This window comes from Haliaeetus albicilla, chromosome 27 (genome assembly GCF_947461875.1).
Source record: "Haliaeetus albicilla chromosome 27, bHalAlb1.1, whole genome shotgun sequence".
NCBI classification, from domain to species: domain Eukaryota; kingdom Metazoa; phylum Chordata; class Aves; order Accipitriformes; family Accipitridae; genus Haliaeetus; species Haliaeetus albicilla.
Window position 1 is genome coordinate 14117943 of NC_091509.1, and position 20876 is coordinate 14138818.

The 20876-nt window shown below is 43.0% G+C and overlaps 1 protein-coding gene across 6 annotated transcripts in view; it reads right to left on the reverse strand.

Annotated features, from left to right (window-relative positions):
• Positions 1-519: 519 nt before the first annotated feature.
• Positions 520-20876, reverse strand: part of SGCD (sarcoglycan delta) — a 346958-nt gene continuing 326601 nt past the window's right edge. For 5 of the 6 annotated variants that reach the window (XM_069772344.1, XM_069772341.1, XM_069772343.1 and 2 more), the window contains 2 exons: positions 2837-2960; positions 520-1179 (listed from right to left, as the gene is read on the reverse strand). In XM_069772344.1, coding sequence (XP_069628445.1) covers positions 1006-1179; positions 2837-2960 — 298 coding nt within the window. In that variant the 3' untranslated portion in view covers positions 520-1005. Of the gene's footprint in view, positions 1180-2050; positions 2219-2836; positions 2961-20876 lie in introns of those variants that run through there. The other variant, XM_069772340.1, reaches the window with a different exon arrangement.

The window sequence follows — 20876 nt, forward strand, 5'->3', positions numbered from 1 at the left end:
CCTGTTTCTATGGGTAGAATAGGTAATTTTCTCTCTTTCTGTAGGTATTGATAGGCAATGTCCAAATCTTAAATCTTCACACCTTCACACCAAATCTTTTCAAAGTTAAAGGTGCTAATGGAGAGTGTGTAGGGTGATCCAAGACACCTGCTAATTAAGGAGGTTCAAGATTTTTCTATTTAGTCCAACTTTCACAACTTCTTTCCTTCCAAGAACTAAATGCAATGCCAGTTTTGTTAGCACAGAGATGACTTTAGGCTAGGGTTAGAGCTGATGTGTCACATCTGAATAGCACAAGGCATCCTTGCCCATGCACAGGCAAGTCTCAAACCCCTTCAGAAAAATACACGATTATTCCAGCAAGAAGATCTGGACTTTTCTACTGGCCAAGTGCAATCCATCTCTCCCATCAGGGAGCCATGCGTCAGGTGAAAATGAAAGAGTGTTAATTTAACCTTAGGTATCTTGGATCACTCTTAGGTGATCAGTACAGCACATCTGGCTGTTTTGTTGGTTTGGTTTTTTTTTTTTTCATGCCACTGATTTAATGGTGCAAAAATAATCAGAGATGCTTCTCTCCCCTTTGTATGTTGGTGGGTCTACGTTGGTTCCAGGGTCTTGCCCAGCCAGCAACCCCAATGCCCTGAGAACACGATCAGAACCAAGGGGCGATCATTAGACTATATTAATACAGAAGGGACCAGGGGAGCATCAAATCCAATTCAGCAGATTGTACCAGTAAAATTTGGTGTGGGAAAAAAGAAATGCTACACAAATGTAACAGGGTCACCCTGGGATTCCTTGTACTGAAACATCATTTTACACAGAGGATATATATATTTTATATATATATTTTTATATATATATTCACACACACGCGCGCGCACACACAAAAAAAGTCTTTGATAGGCTTTCTGTGTTCTAATAAAAATAGTTGGCAGCTGCAATCTGTGAGACCAGAACTGGCTTTTGTGCTGCCTGCGATGCCCCACTGCAGATTGTTTCTCAAAAGCAGACGCTTGTATTTATCTGGCAGGTCGAGCTAGTGCCTGCCTGAGACAGAAATAACCTCCCATTGGGACACACACAGAGCTCGTAGATTTTTTGCCTGGACCCTGCAGAAGAGGAAGATCCTTGAGGCAAGTTAGGTAGTTTGATTTTTGCAGAATTCAACGTTATCTGAAGTCAGAGGTGGGGAAAGAGAGAAAAAGAGAGAGAATTAGTGGAGAGCTGTTATTTTTGATCTTGTGTTTAAAGAAGCTTCCTTCGGACAACTCAGCTGATACACAAACTGGGTAGGTATTAGGATGGGAAGGTCAGATACAAATCTGGGGGAGCATATTATCTGCCTTTATCATGAGCCACCCAAGACCTCCAGTTTGTTTCTGCTAATCTACCCACCGTGTCTTTGTGGCTCATAGCTCATAGTTAACCCAACCAGAGGCACCCCACTGCTAGGTGGGGAGCGTGTATGGTTCACGTCCACACAACGACTCCGCTCCTCCACTGGGACTTCTGGCACTGTGATCCCACTGCCAGTTATGCTTGCAGGCTCACAGCACTGACTTTTATGTATATTTTATGTATATGTGTAACACTTTTATGTATATTAAAAATAACTGAAATGCTGTAACAGACCTGAATTTCTCCTTATAAAACAGAACATAAAAGTGAACATGTGGCAGCTCTTAGACACATGGCAGCTACAGGGGAGTGCTCTAACATCACTGAGAAGAGCACAGTAAGATAACCTGCACACCAGAATATTACAGGGCGACTGACAGTATTTGCTCTTATCTTGCAATTACAGTAAGAGTCTCCAGTTTTAGTATCCAACAATCTGTTCTCCAGAGACAGGTCAATATATGCATTTTAAAAGCAACTTAGTGTTAAAAACATTAAGGCAACTGCTTGCAGTAGTGAAATGCCTTGGATTTAAATTGTAGTATTTTAGGTAGGGGTTTTTTTCTATTTTTGAGAGTTTTTTTGTTAACACCTGTGGTCTGGGTTCGGAATGTCTTAAAATGCAAATGTTTAGAAATAACAGGAATTGCAATAAAAATCCCATTCTATTTATTACACCTGACACTAAGACAGGAAAACATTAGCTTGTGTTGGGGCCCTATTGCTGGGAGGTTTGCGTTCAATGGGAAGCTCCCCCTGCCAAGGCTCTCGGTGGGTTCCCCAGCAGGAGCTCCTCAGTCACGTCCTTTGGTGTCTTCCATCATTGTGCCAGGAGGAGGGGATGAGGACCATGTGCCCACGTATTTTTGAGACACCACAAGAGGTTTAACTCAACACCTATTTTACTTTTGTTCTGTGTTACCAGTTTTAGTTATTCTCTCTCCCCCTTTGGAAGTTTCCCTAGGGCAACAACCTGTGTCTTCTAATGTTCCCTTTCTTTCCAAAATGAAAACGTCAGCTACAAAAGCTTTTCAGATCAATGCCAATGAATTAAGCTCTTCTTATAGTAAAATGTATGATAAAAGATTTAATTATGTTGGCCAAGTAAATCTTGTTTTAAAGTGACAAGGAAACAAAGAATTTAGGAGCACTGGGTATTTTACAGCCACATAAATCTGCTTGAACAACAGATGCTATTATCCAAGCACTTTAAAAATAATGAATCAGCCAGCCTTTGCCACAGAGTGAGTCTCGTTTGCATATGATATGTTCAATCACTGCTAGCAGAAACTAAGCTAGGAAGGCCTGCTGCACCAGTGCTTTCACACCAGTCTTTCAAATGCAGCATCTCGGTGACTCAGAAGGTTACAAATCTGCAGGAGATCTGTGGCTTGGTTTGTTTTTGCTGCCGCGCTTGATGCCCTTCGCTTACCTCTCCGTCTTTGGACTCCAGCCTGAGCTCTGTCCTGCACGTGGCTTTCAAGCTGCCGGCCTCGGCGTTGATCTCGATGCCTTTTGGAGCCTCCATCACCAGCGCGCGCGTAGGCGACTCCAGTCTGTAACAGAAAGGGGAGTTACAGAGCACGGTGCATTGAATGTGCACGCTCGGTCTCAGGCTGTCGTCTTGCACGGCCTGACTGCCCATTGCACGGCACCTTAGGACCTACTGATGTTCAGATCCACGCCTGGTTTGGTCAGTGGGAAGAATAACACATCACAAATCCAATCTACTAAGATTTCGTATCAACTTTGCTATGCTGGGTCAAGATGCAAGGTGCAGTAAAGTTTCCCCCATGATCAGCTTGCTCATATGCAAGTTCAGATTTCTACCTAATCAGTGCTAATGGGGGATATTAGCAAAGCAGTATACCTACACAGAGAGTGCAAGCACTTTTCTTCCTCAAACCACTTTGCAAGTAGGAACAAATTAGTTCTCCTGACTCTCTATAATGTGAGGTCTGGAAGGGTTTAGGGACATAAGGATACCGATGAAAACAACCAGGCTGAAGACCCCCAAATTCCCGGCCTCCAGTCCTACGCTCACATCCCACTGCTCACAGCCATGCCCCCCTCTGCAGTGCTTCAACCCCTCCTAACCATGGATACACCACACAGGGATCTGACAACCCTGTTATAGCACTAACACAGCCAAACCTTTTAGTTCAGGCAATTAGGGTTAATGCTGTAAGATGTAGAAGTGCAAGGTTCAGTCTTCCTTGCTGATTATCCATTCATAGTTCTTTTATTATACTTGTCTCTTCTCTTCTTTATAATACAGGCTCTTATTACTTTCTGTATTGAAAATGATAATAAAACCCAATTCTCCCTCTTTGGGAATATCCTCTTAGTTGATTTTATCACCATTTATTTACTGTACCGTCACAAAATCTAGACTATGACCTCCCCAGGTGAAGCAGGCAGGCAGACTGGAACAGAAAGCCCTCTGCTTAGACTGCTTTGGGCGGGCAGCACTAACAAAACCGAAGCACAGGGCAGCACACAACCACCAAGCTTACTTGGGCAGCTTTTAGGATTTGCTTGCATTACTGCAGTGGCACTTTAGCTGTTTCTCTGCTCTTCATATGTAATCATTTGTGCAAGTAAGTGTGTTCTTAAATGGACTCCTGCTGGTACTGAGACAACATTACAGGAGACCGAGGGAATTCAGCTGTATTTATTGCAGCCAACAGTTCAATAAAGCAAAGGCAAGGTTCGCTCTGTGTGGCACTTTTCAAGTTACGACCTTCCCTCTTGTTGGTGTCTTCATATTGCTGCTTTTCGAATACCTTTCCCTCAAGACCCTGAACTCATCCATAATTTCCTAGCTGACTCAACTAAATCTACATTTCAGGGAAGAACTGAGGCATACACAGCCCGAGGAATGAGCATGGTCTCATGGTTAGCAGCCTCTGCACAATCTTTCTGAGCTGCTTTTTGTTTGCTCTCTGCAGGGAAGCTACATCTTACATAAACCTTCTTCTGATCCCTCCACTGGTATCACCCCGTGGCTGGTTCCTGTACAAGAAACCTAAGGTTAAGACTAGTGCTACTCACTTTTTCCCCCCCTGATTGAATTGCAGATTGCATGGAGGAGAAAAAGCTTGCAAAGAATGATTGACATTAAAAGTGCTACCTGGCATATGATTTCCTCTGACCTTCCAATCGCAATAACTGCCTTTCCAATATCTTTTAGAATTTCTTTATGGTAAAAATAACCACAGCACACAGCTCTAGGGCTCTGGCACATGCGCTCTGGTGGCTTTCATTACGGTGGCTTAACACGCTGTGTGCCCCACATTCTCCCTGGAGATTTCTGCCCAGGGTTACAGTACGCTCTCATCCTTGGCGGTGCAGCTCACAAGCTGGTATCTACCCCGAAAAATGAAGGACAGTCTGCTTGCACTAAGCCCCCAGGATCTGAGCTGCGGTGGCTGGGATGCAGGCACATATACCTTCCCGCTGCCTCCAGTCAAGAGGCAGGCTCCTCCAGAGGAGAAGCAGAGAGCTGAGGGCCAGTAATGTCTTAAGTCACTGTGGCTAAATTCACCAGAGGATGTGTCCAAACCCCAAGATGGCTGAGCTAATCTCAGGATAAAATAATTCCTAAGAACCATGGCCAGGTGACTCTTCGGCTCTCCAGCATCTTAGTGACTCTTCAGTTTCTTTGATGTCTTGGCTGTCTCAGTATATTTGTTCATCTGTTAATCTTGTAGCTCTTCTGCCCACTGAGAAATAAATCTTGTAAGTACAAAACAGTGTTCAGACACCAGAGTGCAAATGCACTCATTTGCAGCAGCAGCAGCTCTCAATTCCTGCCCTGTACCTGAGCAGCCTCCCAGTCCCACACCAGTGCTTTGCTGGAAAGGGTGGAGAGCTGGGAAATCAGTGAATGTCTTCCCATGGTGGGGGAGATCAAGAGGGACCTTCTCCTTGCATACCTTCCCCTGTGCACACAGGTCCCCGTAACATCAAACCAAGTTAAATGGATGCTTTGAACAAGCTACCAGGTACCTGGGAGTCTATCAGATACCATTGTCCCAAAGTTTTATTCTGTTCTCCTATCTAACAAAGTGACTGAGTTGTTCTCCCTCCTCCACCCAATGAAAAACCACAGGCAGGATAACAGCATCTTACAAACAGTGATGAAAACCCATGCAATTAGACACATCCTAATCCCTGCAAAGCTTCTTGCCTCATGGAGGCACAGAGGACCCTCTCCACCACCTCCCAGTAGTCCATGGCATAAGGTGGGACAAGCACACAACGCCGGGGCTTTGCTGCTGCTCCGTAACCCACCCCGCTCCCCGCAGCACCACGTGTTTTTTAAAGTTAGCTGAGCTGACCCCCACTCTGTCATCCTAAATCACTAGCTCAGACAGCTGCAATCTTGCTGACATGCTGAATTAACCAAACCCCATTCCTTTAATGTTAAAAATATCATTTTGAAGCCCAGGGGTTTTTTTAAGAACCTTAAAACTATGGAAATGAGTGCAAATACTATAACAGCAAAGTGCAGCTCTTCCAATGATGAGAAACTTGGGCTTGCAGCCCACATGGTTTTGTACTTGTGCCGGTGGGTTTGGAGTCTGACGTTTCTCTCTCCTACATGTTCGATATTGGTGTAACTCTATCTGTTCGCATGGGACTTTTGTCCCAATTTATGCTACTGTAAATGAGGACAGAAAGGTCTTAATAACATTTTCCTTGGCATTTGAGGGTCATATGATTGTAAGGGATTTAATTTGATTATTTTCTGATATCCTGAATGAATCCCTGAGACACCTGTCTTTAAACCAGGAGCTGAAAAATCTATGCAAAGCCAGAGAGAGCAGTTGAGGAGTTTATGCTCTAGGGGGTTTGAGTAATGTTTACTGAATACTTTCATTTGAAGCAAGTGTTTAAGAGACACTCTGCTTTTAAACCTAATTCTGTCTTCCAGAGCAGAACCAATTTGGAGACTAATAACAAAAGAAAATGATTTAGCAAAGAACAGATAATTTGTTCAAAATCAACATTTGTTTTCCAGTGTGATACTCTGGAGCTTTCAGCAGGATTCACATCTCCCGGTTAGGTGTAAGCCCGTACTTACAGCAGTAGGCTGGAAAGGTGGCTGCATGAATATAGATTGTTTCATTATTTGCTCCTGCTCTTGAATTTTCCATCCCAGCAATTGGCACATAAGCCCTTTTTATTGACCATGGGTGCTGCTTATTTTTGTTCCAATATTTCCAGGACCGGATTCTGACCTCTCTCACAGAGCTGGGCAAGCGGAGTTAAAGCTTGCTGAATTCAGGACCGAGATAAGCTATAGCCATAAAATTGCTCCTGTCCCACCTACAGTCTCCTATAGGTGGATGAAGAGACAGTCTCCTGTCTGGGTGATGACCCACAACATGGGAACCTCTCCTATGGATCCCAGGGTGTTATGTAAGTCCCAAATTTTAAAAGAAAGGACACACGTAACAGGATTTTCAGAACTATCAAAGTACCCAGGTTCCACTCATTACAACGGGTGTTAGGTACTTTTGAAAATCCCATTGAGCACCTAAACGCCATAACAAATCTGACCCTTAATCTCAGTTCTTAGTTCTGCAACAGAGGTAATAGCACTTCCCAACTCCACAGGGAGGATGAAAAGATAAATATATTAGTGGTTGTGAAGTGGTTACATACTGTAATAACGGAGGCCAGGTAAGTACCGTAGCCAAAGATAGATGGCTGGCAGATGGATAACTGATCTTTCCAAAGCTGCAATATTAGGCTCTTACCTTCATCAAAAATACTGTTAAGTCTTGTTCCTCCCACTGAGCACACTCAGCCTGCATATCAATGCGCAAGATGATGTATGCAGGGGAAGCCTTTCTCCAGCTCACCATGCTTAATGGACAGTGCTAAATGTGCCTCTTAAGCCCTTTTACTCAAACCTATCACCGAAGCATCTCACATTTTAAAGACAGGTGACGGCATGTCTGCATCTCGCAGTGAACCCCTCTCCTGCTACCGATGGAAATTCTGTGCTCCTGGGAATCAACGAGGGAGCAAAATTTTCAGTGCCATCCCTGCTTTGCTTTGAAAACTTCAGCAATAATTTAAAGGAGGGCAGCATATGAGTTTGTATTGTGGTTTCAGTGAAAGTCATTCTCTTGGAAAGATCATTACTTACCCAGATTTCTAGTTTTCATTTCCTTCATCATAAACAGTCACATTAATCACTCCAGTACCATGGATGATTATTTCCTTCATGTCCCTCTCCTCACCCTTTCCAGGATAATGTGTCGTTTTCCTTACTATTATGAACAGCCTTTTGAATTTGGGGAGAAGAGAGGATATTATAGATGCGAAGGCAGTACCACCAGCAGCTAGGGGCTGCTGACGTGCTTCCAATAAAGTGGACATAATTTCCTTAAAAAAATAAAGTTTAATGCATATAGTTCAGGGGGGAAAAATATTTGCCTGGGTCCAGCATTGATGCAAACAGGACTTGCAATTCATGGCTGGTACCAAAGGCTGCAGCCATGAAGCAGAGGGATGATCCTCAACATGTGAAAGGAGTTAACGTGAGCTGGGGACCTATTGCTGCCACTTTTAAATTTTTATTACTAGAAGGAATGGCCTCAAGCTTCAGATTTTCTCATCCCCAGTGGGATTTTTCTGTGTGGGGCACAAACTTTGCTTGCAGCATGGAAATGGAATGAGAAGTTTACTCTCAGGAGGTGAGGAGCATATGATGCAACAGTGTGGTAACATGAGTTAATTTAATTTTGCTTAGAAACCTCTGGACTGAGAATATAGCATGTATTACTGCAGCTGTAGCCCATTATTTCTAATGACTTTAATTATTTCTTATGGTATCCATCTGACCAGCTATAAGATTTCACGTTGAGCATAAAATTAGCCAATGTTACCACTGTGCCTGCTTACATCTCATACAATTGGTAAATTATGCTAGCAAGTAAACGTAGAGCTCCATCAATTTGCTGGTAATGAACCAGCATCTCAGGTTGAAATTTGTTTTCAGTTTTAACTCCCTTGTTTCAATGAAATCAATGGGATCACCCATTCACAGAGACTTATCTTTCTGACTCCATTATTTGTGTGTTCTCTTATATACATCTATTCATAGAAGAAAACACAATATTTTTCTCCCTATTAACTGGAAGTTAATTAGCTTTTACAGAATTGCAAAGAAACCATGCTTAATTTCTATTTCTAGAATGCTTTTAAACCTTTTTTCTTCATTTGTCTTATCTTTGCTTGTATTGGAACAGAAAAAGTTTGGAAGAAGGACCAATGGGTTGGTTCTGGACTCACCTGGTGAAAACCTCAACTTATCTTAAGTTCAAGCAATGTCTTGTCATCTCCCAAAGAGCAAAAGGCTCTGCCCTGAGCTCCACCCTTCGTCACTAGATTTCCTTCCTACTGGGAAGTACTGCCATTTCATGAGAACAAAATAAGCTAAAGTATGGCAACAACAGGAAGCCTAATGTAAAACAGAGAAGAGGAAAAAAAGGGAGCTGGCCTCGGTACTTCAGAGTGAGAGGTCAAAATCAAAAGGTGAAAATGCACAATGTCTGTTTCCAAGATATCATGATTTTGACAAAATATGACATACATGGCACAGTGCAAAAGCAGCAAGTACTCTGAGAGCTTACAGAAGAGATCATCACTAATAAGAAAATATGTATCCCTGTTATTTATTGCCTAGCATTGACATAAATCTTGTTTTCAATTACATTTTAATGAAGCACACCAATTACTGTTTGAATAGGGACATCTGATTACAGTCACAATCAACAGAAATGAATCATGCTTATGGAAGGTTTCCAGGGTATTTTCTTTAGGAACATTAATTACAGAAGTAAACAAGGATATATTATTATCATGTCATCCAATTGTAAATCCTGCCTAGTGCTGTAAATACTGTTTAGTTTGAGAGCGTGTGTCACTATACGGTTTCGACTGTTTATGCTGCAAATCTAATAAGTGACAATTCCAGTGCAGCCATACTCTGAAACAGATTTTTATGGCTGGTGGTCCAAAGCCTCATGTAATTCCTAATATGATCAAGCGGACAATGAATGAAAATTCTTTCAGCTATCATCCACAAACCATGGTTAATTCCTAAGGAAAATCCAGTTAAATCTGTCAGAGACTTGACAAGAGCAGAGGTCTAATGATGCTTTATTGGAAATTACAGTTTTCTAATTGAGTTCGAGATAAGTCTGGTTCAAATGGCCAGGGGTGCAACAACTTTGCTTCTCTGTATTTGGGCAACACAGATGCTAAAGAGATTTTGTACAAAGCTGAGGCAAGAGAAAGAGAAAAATGAGATGAGAAAATAATATGAATTACCCTTGTGCTTAACATTGTTCATAAGCTTTAATATTTCCTTGGATGGGGAACCTAGTGAACATGCTGCACGAATAGTCCTGCCTGGACTCTGCAAGTGCTGCAGTCCCTGATGGATGAAGGAACGGGTGGGTGTGCGTGTGTTTGTGGGTACCTGTGTGCTTGCTCCATCCTCCCCTCCTGGTGCGCTGCATCGATCAAGTCCTGACCATTTCTCCCTGCTTCAGCTCTGCTAATTCAATCTCATGCTAATGCCTTAAATCTCATTTTACAACTTTCTTTTTCTCTTTTTTTTTTTTTTTTTTTAAAAATAGAGCTCTTACAGCTGCAATACAAAAAGAAGTGCTTAATCACAAGAAGTGTAATAAATCTGCTGCTGGCTTTGCTAACTTCAGCTTAGTGCCAAATGAACCAGTTTATATATATTTCACCTAGTTTGAGGTACAGGTACTGTGTTTAGTGAACTTCTTCTAAACAGAGTCCATGCTGAAACAACACTCTCCTGACCATATAATGGGAATATCTTAATGTCTCTTCAGAGACTACAACTCTGGGAGGAGGGCTAATTGAGTAACAGGAGCGGTTTGAAACCATTGCAAAGCAGGTCAAAGCCAGCATTAGGAAGATGCTCAGCTAATATTCAAAGAAGATTTGAGTGGGTCTAGACAAATGAGGAACCAGAGGAGTTTGTAGGTACGGTTCTGGCTTACAGCACTAAGCAAGTGAGAACCAGCTTTCATTTTCCTCCGAAAAAAATGTCATTCCTCAGCAAAAGGAAAAGTTCGAGCATGCAGTTCCTCCCAGCACGCTGCAAATCCCCCGTTATAGTCTTTCAGTACGCTTTGCACTAGCTGAGGCTTATTCAGAGCACTAGAAAAACATGGACGAATCAAAATACAATTGTAAATTCTTTGTGATTGCCTACAGCATGGGAATTGCTGAAGGAGATGTAATTATGCAAAGTTGTCCTAAATGTTTTAGGGTTTGGGGGTTTTTTTGGACTTTTAAAGTAATTTCTGGAATGGTTTACAAGAAGCCAAATATAGTATTTAGAAGACAAAACCAGAGATCAAACAGAAGATATCAAATTAATCTAGGGAGAAAAATGTACTGTGTAATACTATTGAGATCTAGTTTCATTAAGAACTGGAGAAGTTGTGAAGGATAGAAATTGTCAAAGAAAAAAGTACGAGATTAATGTTTAATGAAGTGGAGGTATGGCTGGGAAAATTAAAATCATCTGGATAATTAAAAAATTCTGTTGCTTATAAATCAAGGAAGGAAATTATCATAGAAATTGGGAGATAGTAGAAAATGATGTGTGGTAAATACAGATGTGGTTTAAGAAGATGATGTGTTTAAGTGGCCAGGGAAGGGATTCAGGGATGCAAAATGAATTATTCCTATTTTAAGTGTAGAGATGACTGCAACTTCACTGTCCTCACCCGGTGGGTTGTGAGCAGATTGGTCTTGCTCTGATTCCCTACTGTGCCTGACAGACCCAAGCGGAGAGCTGTCTGCAGGATTACCTCCGTCCTGCGGTGCTCAATCTTTCAGCCTTAATTGATAAGCTGGAACACCCAGAGTCATTACTGTGCCATGTGGTGGGAAACCTCCACGTAACAGCGCCTGGCTGTGGCCAGAAAAAGATGCTGAGTGGCCGGGGGCCGCATCCTGAGCAGGCGTAGTGCCACAGTGCACCTCTTGGCAGAGATGTTATCAGCTGGGAGCACGGGCACGATTAATAAAACCATAGCAATTGTAGGTGGGACTGAGAAGATTCAGCCCATAGAGTATAGCCCTGTATGTTAACATCATCTCTGCCAGGAACCAGCCATAGGAGACACTATAAAATACAGGAGCAGAGAGTCAGCTTTGGCTGGAGGAAAAGCAAAGGACAGATGTTCCCTCTCCTGGCATGAGCAGAAGTGGGACAGTAAATGACATTATCATCGAGCAGGCTGAGCTCTAACTAAGCCATAGTGCTGCTATTGATGCCACTAGCTGGAACTTAAGAGCCTGTAATTGTTTTTATTACAAAAACCTGACCACCAAATGTCTCTCGTCACAAGTTACATAGTCTGGGTCAAAACTGGTCAAGTAATGGTCTGGAAATTCCTTTGTGGCTGTGTGTGCTAACCAGAGAGCTTGGAGCTCCAGCAAGGCCATGCCTCTGCTCCCGCTGACCACAGCTTCGCTGCGCTCCCAGCGAAGCAAAGTAACAGACTCGGTAGTTAAATATGCCCGATCTACTACCTAAACAACCTTTTTTTTGCTTGTCTGTTATACCTCGTTACGTAACTTATTGCAATAAAATAGAACAAATCGAAACAAAATAAAATCCTCCGCCTGTTGGGTGCATTAATGAGCGCACTCATTTCACAAGTGGAGAAAAATAATTACTTTTTATGTTACCATAATTGCCTAAACCACAAATGCATTTTTCAGAAACAAAGGTTGGGCTGGTGTAAGTTTCTAATTACAGGTTGAAAGCTTCTAATTAAAAGGCATAAATTGGAAGAAATCCTTTCAACCAGAATTACAGAAGAGGCAGCTAAGATTGGGTATTATCTTGACATTCTGTCACCAAGCCAGGGAGGAGAAAAAGAAATAGAAACAAAGCGTTGCAGCTCTTCAACGGGGCCACTGACACCGCTTGCTACCTAATGCCTAACAAAGTGCTGCCATCAGGAACACGGAGGAGATGAACACATCACAAAGTAGGTCTGGGGGGGCCACCAAATTTCATAGCAACCCTGAGCCACTGGAGTGGGGAGAGGGTCAGCTATACTGTAGTCTGGTGGTAACAGATCAGGCTTAAATGGGCTTTCTCCTGAAGTTTATACTGGCTGCTGGATGGTGGCAGAAGGACAAAAGTCACCTGAGTTGGCCTAAAATTATAAAACCTGATGGAAAGATGGTACTTGAGTCAGCTAAAACTTGCTACATTAACCCATAAAATATTTGTTAACATAGACGTTATACAGTGCTCTACTTTGGGGTGACTTTCATGTGCGGTCAGTGGTTGACCACCGGATCAGTTTGGGCCAACTCTCTACTACTTTCATGGCTTGCTATTCCACTCCACTTTGGAAGATGACTGCACCATACAAAATTTTTATCTTAATCTTCTGTTTTTCAGGGTGTTAAATAATCCTGATGAGCAGACCAGCATGTCATCACTGACAGAGAAATCACTTTCTTGTGATAACCTAAAGTACTCAAATGAGAGGATTACTACTGGCAGGGGTGCAGGGCTATGCAAATAGTGCAGTCGTCATCATCAGTAGTTTGCATGCAGTCTTCTACATCAGAACTGCTTTACGGAGAGAAGGAAAGTTGATCTAGATTTCCATTTTTAAGTTCTTTTTGAAGTCTTATCTGTCATGGGATTTTTACCTGCTGTTTGGTCAGACATAAAGGAAAAGGGTCAGGGAGATTAAAATCTCATGTGGATAGCACACCGGTTCAGCCTACAGTGCTTTCTGCAGTGATGATTTATTTTTTCTCTTCTTCAATGATTTATTCCATTCCTTCCAAAAAGATTGGACTTAATAGTAAGACACTTACAATGAGAAATATAGAGATAACAAAACTAAAAAGGATTCAAAATGGTAGAATAAAAAACCTGCTGGAAAAAAGGGTGTGTCTGTATGCATCATGTACTTGGTGGTGATACCCTTTGGAAACATGTACACACTTGCCTAAGTGGATTTGAAGAGCTTATTTAGCATGACAAATTGGCTACAACCTGATGGCTATTTCTGAAAACCCACTTATAGACCTTCAGACTCTCATACTCCTGTGGCATATCCATTCATTGTACAGTCAATTTATAATGATTCCAACGAATTAAATCTTTATTAACAAACCTATTGACTCTGGCTTTGACTTTTTGTCCCCCCTTTTAATTAACTGCAGTAATGAGACAAGCAACAGCCAATATAACAACTGACCAAACATTTTGTTTAAAACCTGCAGTTTATTTCAAGCAGCTTCACAAAAAAATGAAGGCTGAATTGCTATTTGCTAAATGTCAATTTTCACACTCTGTTGAACCTTTTCTGAAGCTTGTCAACCACAAATCTGTAGTAATTTTCCCCCCTCTGATCAGAGCTATATAGAGCATATAACAGGTTTTCAGTTACTTTTAATTTTATGCAGAAGATGTACCATTTGCTGTCCCCAGTATACTTCACAAAATGGTAAATACGCATAAATTGTAAATCTAAAGGGATGCATATGCCAAAGTTGTGGCCTCTTTCACAGTCACAATTTACACCTGCAATACAGTATGTCTGCCTGCGTAAGGCCACAGGAATGATCCAAACTCCTCAAATCCAGCCCATTATTATGCAACAATGCTGCACCATCCTCTTTTCAAACGTGCTGGGCTCCTGCTCAGAGTTAGGGAAGTGTTTCACCCTCCAGAGCACTCATTCACAGCCTTGCTCCCTGATTAAAGGCACAATTCCTATTTCCAGCTACAATTCCCTGCCCTGCTGCCTGGCAGACAGAAAGCAGCCTCGCTTAATCACAAGCGCGTACACACGTCCTTGTACAAGCAACTCTGACCACGCACAGAGGTGTAGGACTCGGCTCCAGTGAGAAGAAATACCTTTTGCAGGGTCAAAACCACTGGCAATCGCTAAATTTGTCCTAACTTTTCCCACACTTATTACTACTTGCTAAAGCTGGGATAGCAAAGAGGGATGACAAAAGATGGTGTCTAGGTCAGGATACTACCACTGAATAGGGCGATAACCAGTGTCTAGTCTGATTTCTGGCATAAACCAGCCTGGAAGTCAGTTGCTCATTCCTGTATCAAACCCGGCTGAACTGAAACCTGCCTTTCAACAAGACAGCCAATTTTTAATAAGCATCCACTGATGTAAGATTTCTCTACATCCCTCCTTTTTAGCACTGCTTCGTAACCTATTTTGACAATCTGGAAAATTTTCCTGTTTACAACTTACAATGTGCAATAGAGAATACAAATAAATGAAAAACAAACACATCTTCTCCGGAGGAACGCCAAGACAAAGCCAAGGAACAGGCAAGACTGCTGAGAACAGAGAGAAGGGCCCAGTGCTCCATTCTGAGCCACTGCCATTTCGGTGCTGAGGAGTTTGGCTGGGAAACGGGAGGGATGGGGAGTATGTGAAGAAGTTAGTCTTAAAGCTCTTTGATAGCCTAGAACTGAAAATCTTAAAGCTATTTGAGATTTCCAACTGATTTCTTGCTTTCAAATATGCAAAGGAAAATAGGTTGGGAAATGGTGCAGAGAAGAAAATAAAGGGATTGTGTGGGTGGGTGGAGGGAGGAATGGAGCAGAGAGAGAAAGAGATTGGGAAGCAAAAAAAAACCCCAACTTGCTGAAAAAGAGAGTATAGAGTTGTCTCCAAAGGGACTACTTTAATTCTGGGAATAGCATGTTTTGCAAATTCTTAGCATCAATTTATCTTCAGCTAAAAATGAAACTGTTTTCTGTTTATCTTTTGCATATAATCACTCCTGAGTAAAACATATGTTTTAAGGTAAGGTTTGGCAATCTTTCAAGAGAGATATGCTAAATGATATTTTTCTTAACTGAGAGAGAGACTGAGCCTGGTGGTGACAATTTACCATATGCTGGGAGATGAACATATTGGCATGGACCCACCTCTATGTAGGGCAGCAACATCCCTGTCGTGCTCTACCTGGAACTGGTGGGAACTGGTGGGAACTGGGAGCTATGAAGCACTGCTGCTCACAGGTGCTTGTTTCAAGAAGCTGTGAACCCTTCCCTCGGCTCTGCTTATGCTATTTGATTTGTGCCACTGTGCTATCGCTGGCATCCATACTGTAGGTTGTTGACCTTGTTTGTTTTAAGGTATTGATATCTGTTCTCCAGCTCCTTGGGTCAACCACAGCAAAATGAGAAAATGTTCAACATTTCTTGACTTCCATGAGGTTCCTTCCACCCTTCCTTGGGCAAGTCTGCATTTTGACTGTAATAACCTCCCTTATATGACTTTTTAGCAGATAACAAAGGGACAATTACAGCTGCTAATGGAAGAGGTCAAATGGAGGTGAAATGAGATGGATTAAAAAAAAATGAACCGATGTCAGAAAAGCCCTCATACCAGTCAGTGGCATAACCACTTCCTAGAACAGGTTTTTAGCTGGGAATTTCACTTCATCTTACTCAATTTTATTTTGATTTTAAAAAGAGAGGCAGGCAGCTAGGAGGACTGGCTTTGTGGTTGAAGCTCTGGAATTCCATTTCCAGCCCTGTGATGAACTGCCTGTGTGACCACGTGCAAGCGCATCCAGTGCTCCCTGGGTTTACTGCAGTATAGCAGCAGTGGGGATGGCTCAGCACAGCCCAGGAGGAGTAATTGTCCCCAACACAGCAAAGTGATACAGGCAGCTCTTCACTGCTGACTTCTCCTAGTACCCAAGCCAACTCACCTGAAAACTTTCTCATAGCAGACTGCCACTGCCGCTGCAGAGCACGGCTCTGAGCCATTACCTCCACAAGGAACTTCACCAGATGGTCTTGTGCGGTGGGAATGCCCCCAGGTACACAGGGGTAACCCACTGACTTCCCAAGTACTGCCTTTAAAAGAAGTCAATAGAGTTACCTTGGGAACATAACACGGGAAAGGAAATTGGACCTTAAAATCAACCTTAATTCTTTTTTGCATGGCTAAACAAAATAATAACAATGAAGAAACATTGCAAGAGAAAAAGATAATTGTGGTTATTTTACGGTCTTCAAAACCAACAACAATCAAAGCTGCAAGGTATAATTTTTTTTCCTGGAATTCCTTGCTTTTTCTGAACTGCCTGTGCCCTCGTGGTACCTCTCAGCAGCCATGTTAACACTATATATTGATTGTCTGCTTGGTAGGTAGAAGAAGGGAAAAATAAAACAGGCAAGAACTTAACTCTGTTTAGGTTCCTCCAGTGCATGTGGAATTTGGACAATTTTCTGTGGGTGGCCACCACTGCTAAAACCTTCCCAGTGAAAATTACTACCATGGTCTTCATCTGTGTCCATAACCAAAGCCACTACCGAGCCAGGCAGGGTGGGAGTTAGGGTCCGTTTCTTCCCTTCTCTTTAAAATGCTGGTGTGTTACTGTTCTTCGAAGCAAAAGGTATGAGAGATGTCTTGATTTCTACCATTCGAAGCTGTCACCCTGCCAGGTTTCCAAATGTCCCCTGCTCCCCATCGACAGAGAAGTGCTACATGCTAAGGCTGGCCTGTCACACCCCTAGCACGGGGAACGCCAAAATTCAGCATCCCTTCTAATACCCCCATGTCCCAGCAGCCAGGAGTGGTTAACTCCAGTTCCAGAATAGTGAATCCAGTCCTCGCTTTGTGGCCCCAAGGAAATGAGGAAATTTGTATCATGTCCACACACCATCCTGAGGAGCCATGTTCAATGCTGGACCTTCCAGTCCAAACCGGTACCACTATCCACTTGCTAATGTTACCCACTGGGATATCACTGCTGGGATAAAACACTGGAATGAGTCAACCTAACAGATCACTGGTTTTGACACTGAATATAAAGCCTGCCATATAGAGGTCAGAGAATCTACATATCTGTATCAGAGAAATACAGTAGAAAATGTCCTTCGGAGAAATTCCTCAGTAGGGAGGAGGCACTCAAAGCTGGTTATCTCCTGTCCCCCCTTTCCGAGACGGATAAGGAAAGTTCTCAACATTAATGACACAGATTTTTTCAATGTTACCTTTCATTTTTCACGATTAGACTTCAAGGTTGCCCAGATATCAAAATGCAACTTTTCAAGTTGTCTCCAAACATTCACCAAGACTTGGCTGCGATTTAGAGGGTGAAGAACAACAAGCCCCAACCCATGGCTGTACATCAACGTGTCAGGGAAGTGTTTAATATTGCGAGCCCAAAGCTTCCAAATGGAAACTTCTGCGGTTTTTGAGCTGCTGTTCTAAAACGCATTCCATGTCCATGCAACATCCCAGCATCCCAGTTTATTGTGGCAGTGAATATTTGTTTTTCAAAGCAATTTAGAAGTGGTGGAGAGGCAATGGCCTGGGAGTCAACCTGGGTTTTCTCCTGCCTCAGCCCCTGCACTGCTGCACACCACCAGAGAGGTCATTTCAGCGTGCTGTGCCCGGTCTCCTTTTGTCTTTTCTTGTTTGCTCGGGACACAGTTAGGTGCAAGGACTCTCTCTTTCGCTGTCTACACAGCATTATGCACAGTAAGAACTCGTTTCATCTACAGCATTTAGGAACTAATCCTATGTAAGAAAATATTAGCCAAACACGCTCGGGTTACCCAAACTCAATTAGCTGTGAATTGGAAGGGAATATGTTTAAAAGAACAGGACCATTAAAAAAGACTGGAGATTCGTAAAGATGTTTACATGCCTGCTGGCCTGTTTTTAAAATTCTGGTGTTGCATCTTTCTGTGCCCATTGCATGTGAAGGAGGTAACTGTATCTTACCTTCATGTAGTATCTGCTGCTGGATTCTCTGGCCTAAATGATTTTCATTCTCACCTAACATACCACATTAATGCCTAAGGGAAGGAACCTATTTCATCCCCGGACTCAATAAAACTCGGACAATGGGATCATGAGTTCCATCACACAGGTCTCTCAATAGAACCTGACTCTGGCTTAAAGAGGACGGGAAAGGAAGACAGCTGCCTTTTACAAAACTTGGAAATTACCAAAGAATTACTTTTCTGTCCCTCACATATTATTAAATTCACTGCAGTTCTTCCCTCCATCTTACCCCAATGATTCCCACAGCCCTCTTTTTTTCCTGTGTACTGCTATAGAGCAAGTCACCGGGTATAAACAACATTTGGTGTCACCCTAAAAAGGAACATTTGCAATTTTTAGTTTATAGGTGATGACAGTAACGGAGTACCCAGGGCAAAACCACTGAAACCACACAACCCCCCAGGCCACTATAAACACGCTCTGCCACTTCAGAAGAGTTCAGCTGACTCCATCCCAGCAGCATTCGTGGTGGACGAGGTGTGACCTGCCTTTCCGCCGCCTGCAGAGCTGGGAACGCCTGCCTGGGGCTGCAGGGCACGGCCGGGTCTGGCGGGGTGCAGCTCCGGCAGCGGGGATGCCGAGAGAAACCTGGGGGCAGGTTTTATCCGGTGATGCTGACTACACTCCTAATATGCTTCTACAGATGACAGTATACAGAGTATCTTTATCTCCTCTAAAGGGTATCTTTTATAAAGCAGTCACATCCTGACAGTCATGCTGCTTTAACTTTACTGCTCTAGTTAGAGGTATAATGTGGGGAGAGCTTAAAGAGATATAACTGGACAGGCCTGTTTTAATTGTTCCCACTAGACCTGTGCTCTGTGACCTTGGACATCTACAGAGCCATAAATATAAGCTTTGATTGCTGTTCCCATAGTGACTGGCAGGAAGAACACACTGGAGGGTGGACTAGGACCACTTCAAGCAGGCAAGCAGCAACTGGAAATGATTAAGTTCAGAAGCTCTGGGGACACTAATGTCACCGCAGGCCAGCCAACCTGGAAGATAAACATTGCTGGGCACTGCGAAAATGATTTTTCTATTTGCTTTCCGCTGAGAGAGTGAACCAGGCACTAGGCTTGGCAAATGAGACCGTGAGCTCTTCTAAGGCAAATTTACCGGTCCTTTCTGCTGCTGGAGATGTCAAAGCTGCTAGCGGGGCTTGTCACATTTGTGCTGTGCACACTTAGTGTTGAGGAACAGGAACAGCAGCCCTTGAGCTCAGTTAGACCTGCAGAGCAGGGACGGCTGATGCACAGAGAACACTTCTACACGGAGCAACACACAACGTGGGAGGCTAAATCGCCCCGTGCAAAGTTGCCTGGGCTGTCCCTCTTCCAGCGCCAAAGCCAGCGCAGTTATTTTTATAGTGCTCTGCATTGTCCAACGAGGGCTGTCACAGGGTTTGGTGTGGAAATGGGAGACCTTTGGCAACCCACTCCAAAAGGGTAAGGACCTGCTGGATGCGCTTGGCAAAAGGAATGCAGCTTGTCCTGTGACTGTGACATCCAGCTCTCGCTCTCACTGTGCCCTCTGCTGTTGTCCTGGTTTCGGCTGATAGAGTTAATTTGCTTCCTAGTAGCTGGTACAGTGTGTTTTGGTTTTAGTGTGAGAATAATGTTGATAACACACTGATGTTTTAGTTGTCGCTAAGTAGCGCTTATCCTAAGTTAAGGATTTTTCAGTTTCCCATGCTCTGCCAGCAAGCAGGTGCACAAGAAGCTGGGAGGGAGCGTGGCCAGGCCAGGACCCAAACTAGCCAAAGGGGTATTCCATACCACAGAATGACATGCTCGGTATATAAACTGGGGGGAGCTGGCCGGGAGGGGCGGATCACTGCTCGGGCATGGGTCAGCAGGTGGTGAACAACTGCACTGTGCATCACTTGTCTTTTCTTGGGTTTTATCTTTTAAATTTTATTTTATTTTACTCCTTTTCATTACAATTATTGTTATTATAATATTTTATTATTATTAGTGTTGGCATTTTTCATTTTATTTTACTTTAGTTATTAAATCGTTCTTATCTCAACCCAGAAGTTTTACTTTTTTTTCCAATTCTCCTCCCCATCCCACTGGGAGGGGGAAGCAGCAAGCGAGCGGCTGTGTGGTGCTTAGTTGCTGGCTGGGCTTAAACCACGACAGCTGTGAATACATAAATAGAATTCCAATAGCTCTAAACTCTCCTATTTCAATATAAGAAATGGTAGGGTTTCAGGAAAAAAGTTCAAGATACATCCTGGTGGCCTGAGTATATATAAAAGCAGCTCAGGAATATTTATATTAGCAGAATGCACAGCAGGAAAAGCTGAGCTGTGCTAAAGGCAAAGCTGCCAAAGTATTTCTGAGTGACTTGCTCAATAGCACAGCGTGGTGTGCTTGCTGGCTGCCCATCCACACGCAGCTTCATTAACTCCCTGGCGATCAGGGCCTTACACATCACAGAAGAATGGAATTTATACATGGTCAAATCTAGCATTGTCCATAGATCACTCAAATTTATAACCCTCAAAACCACAACAGCCTCACTGTCTCCATGAGTATATTAAGGTTTGGAAAACTGCTGTTCAACCATCCAGGA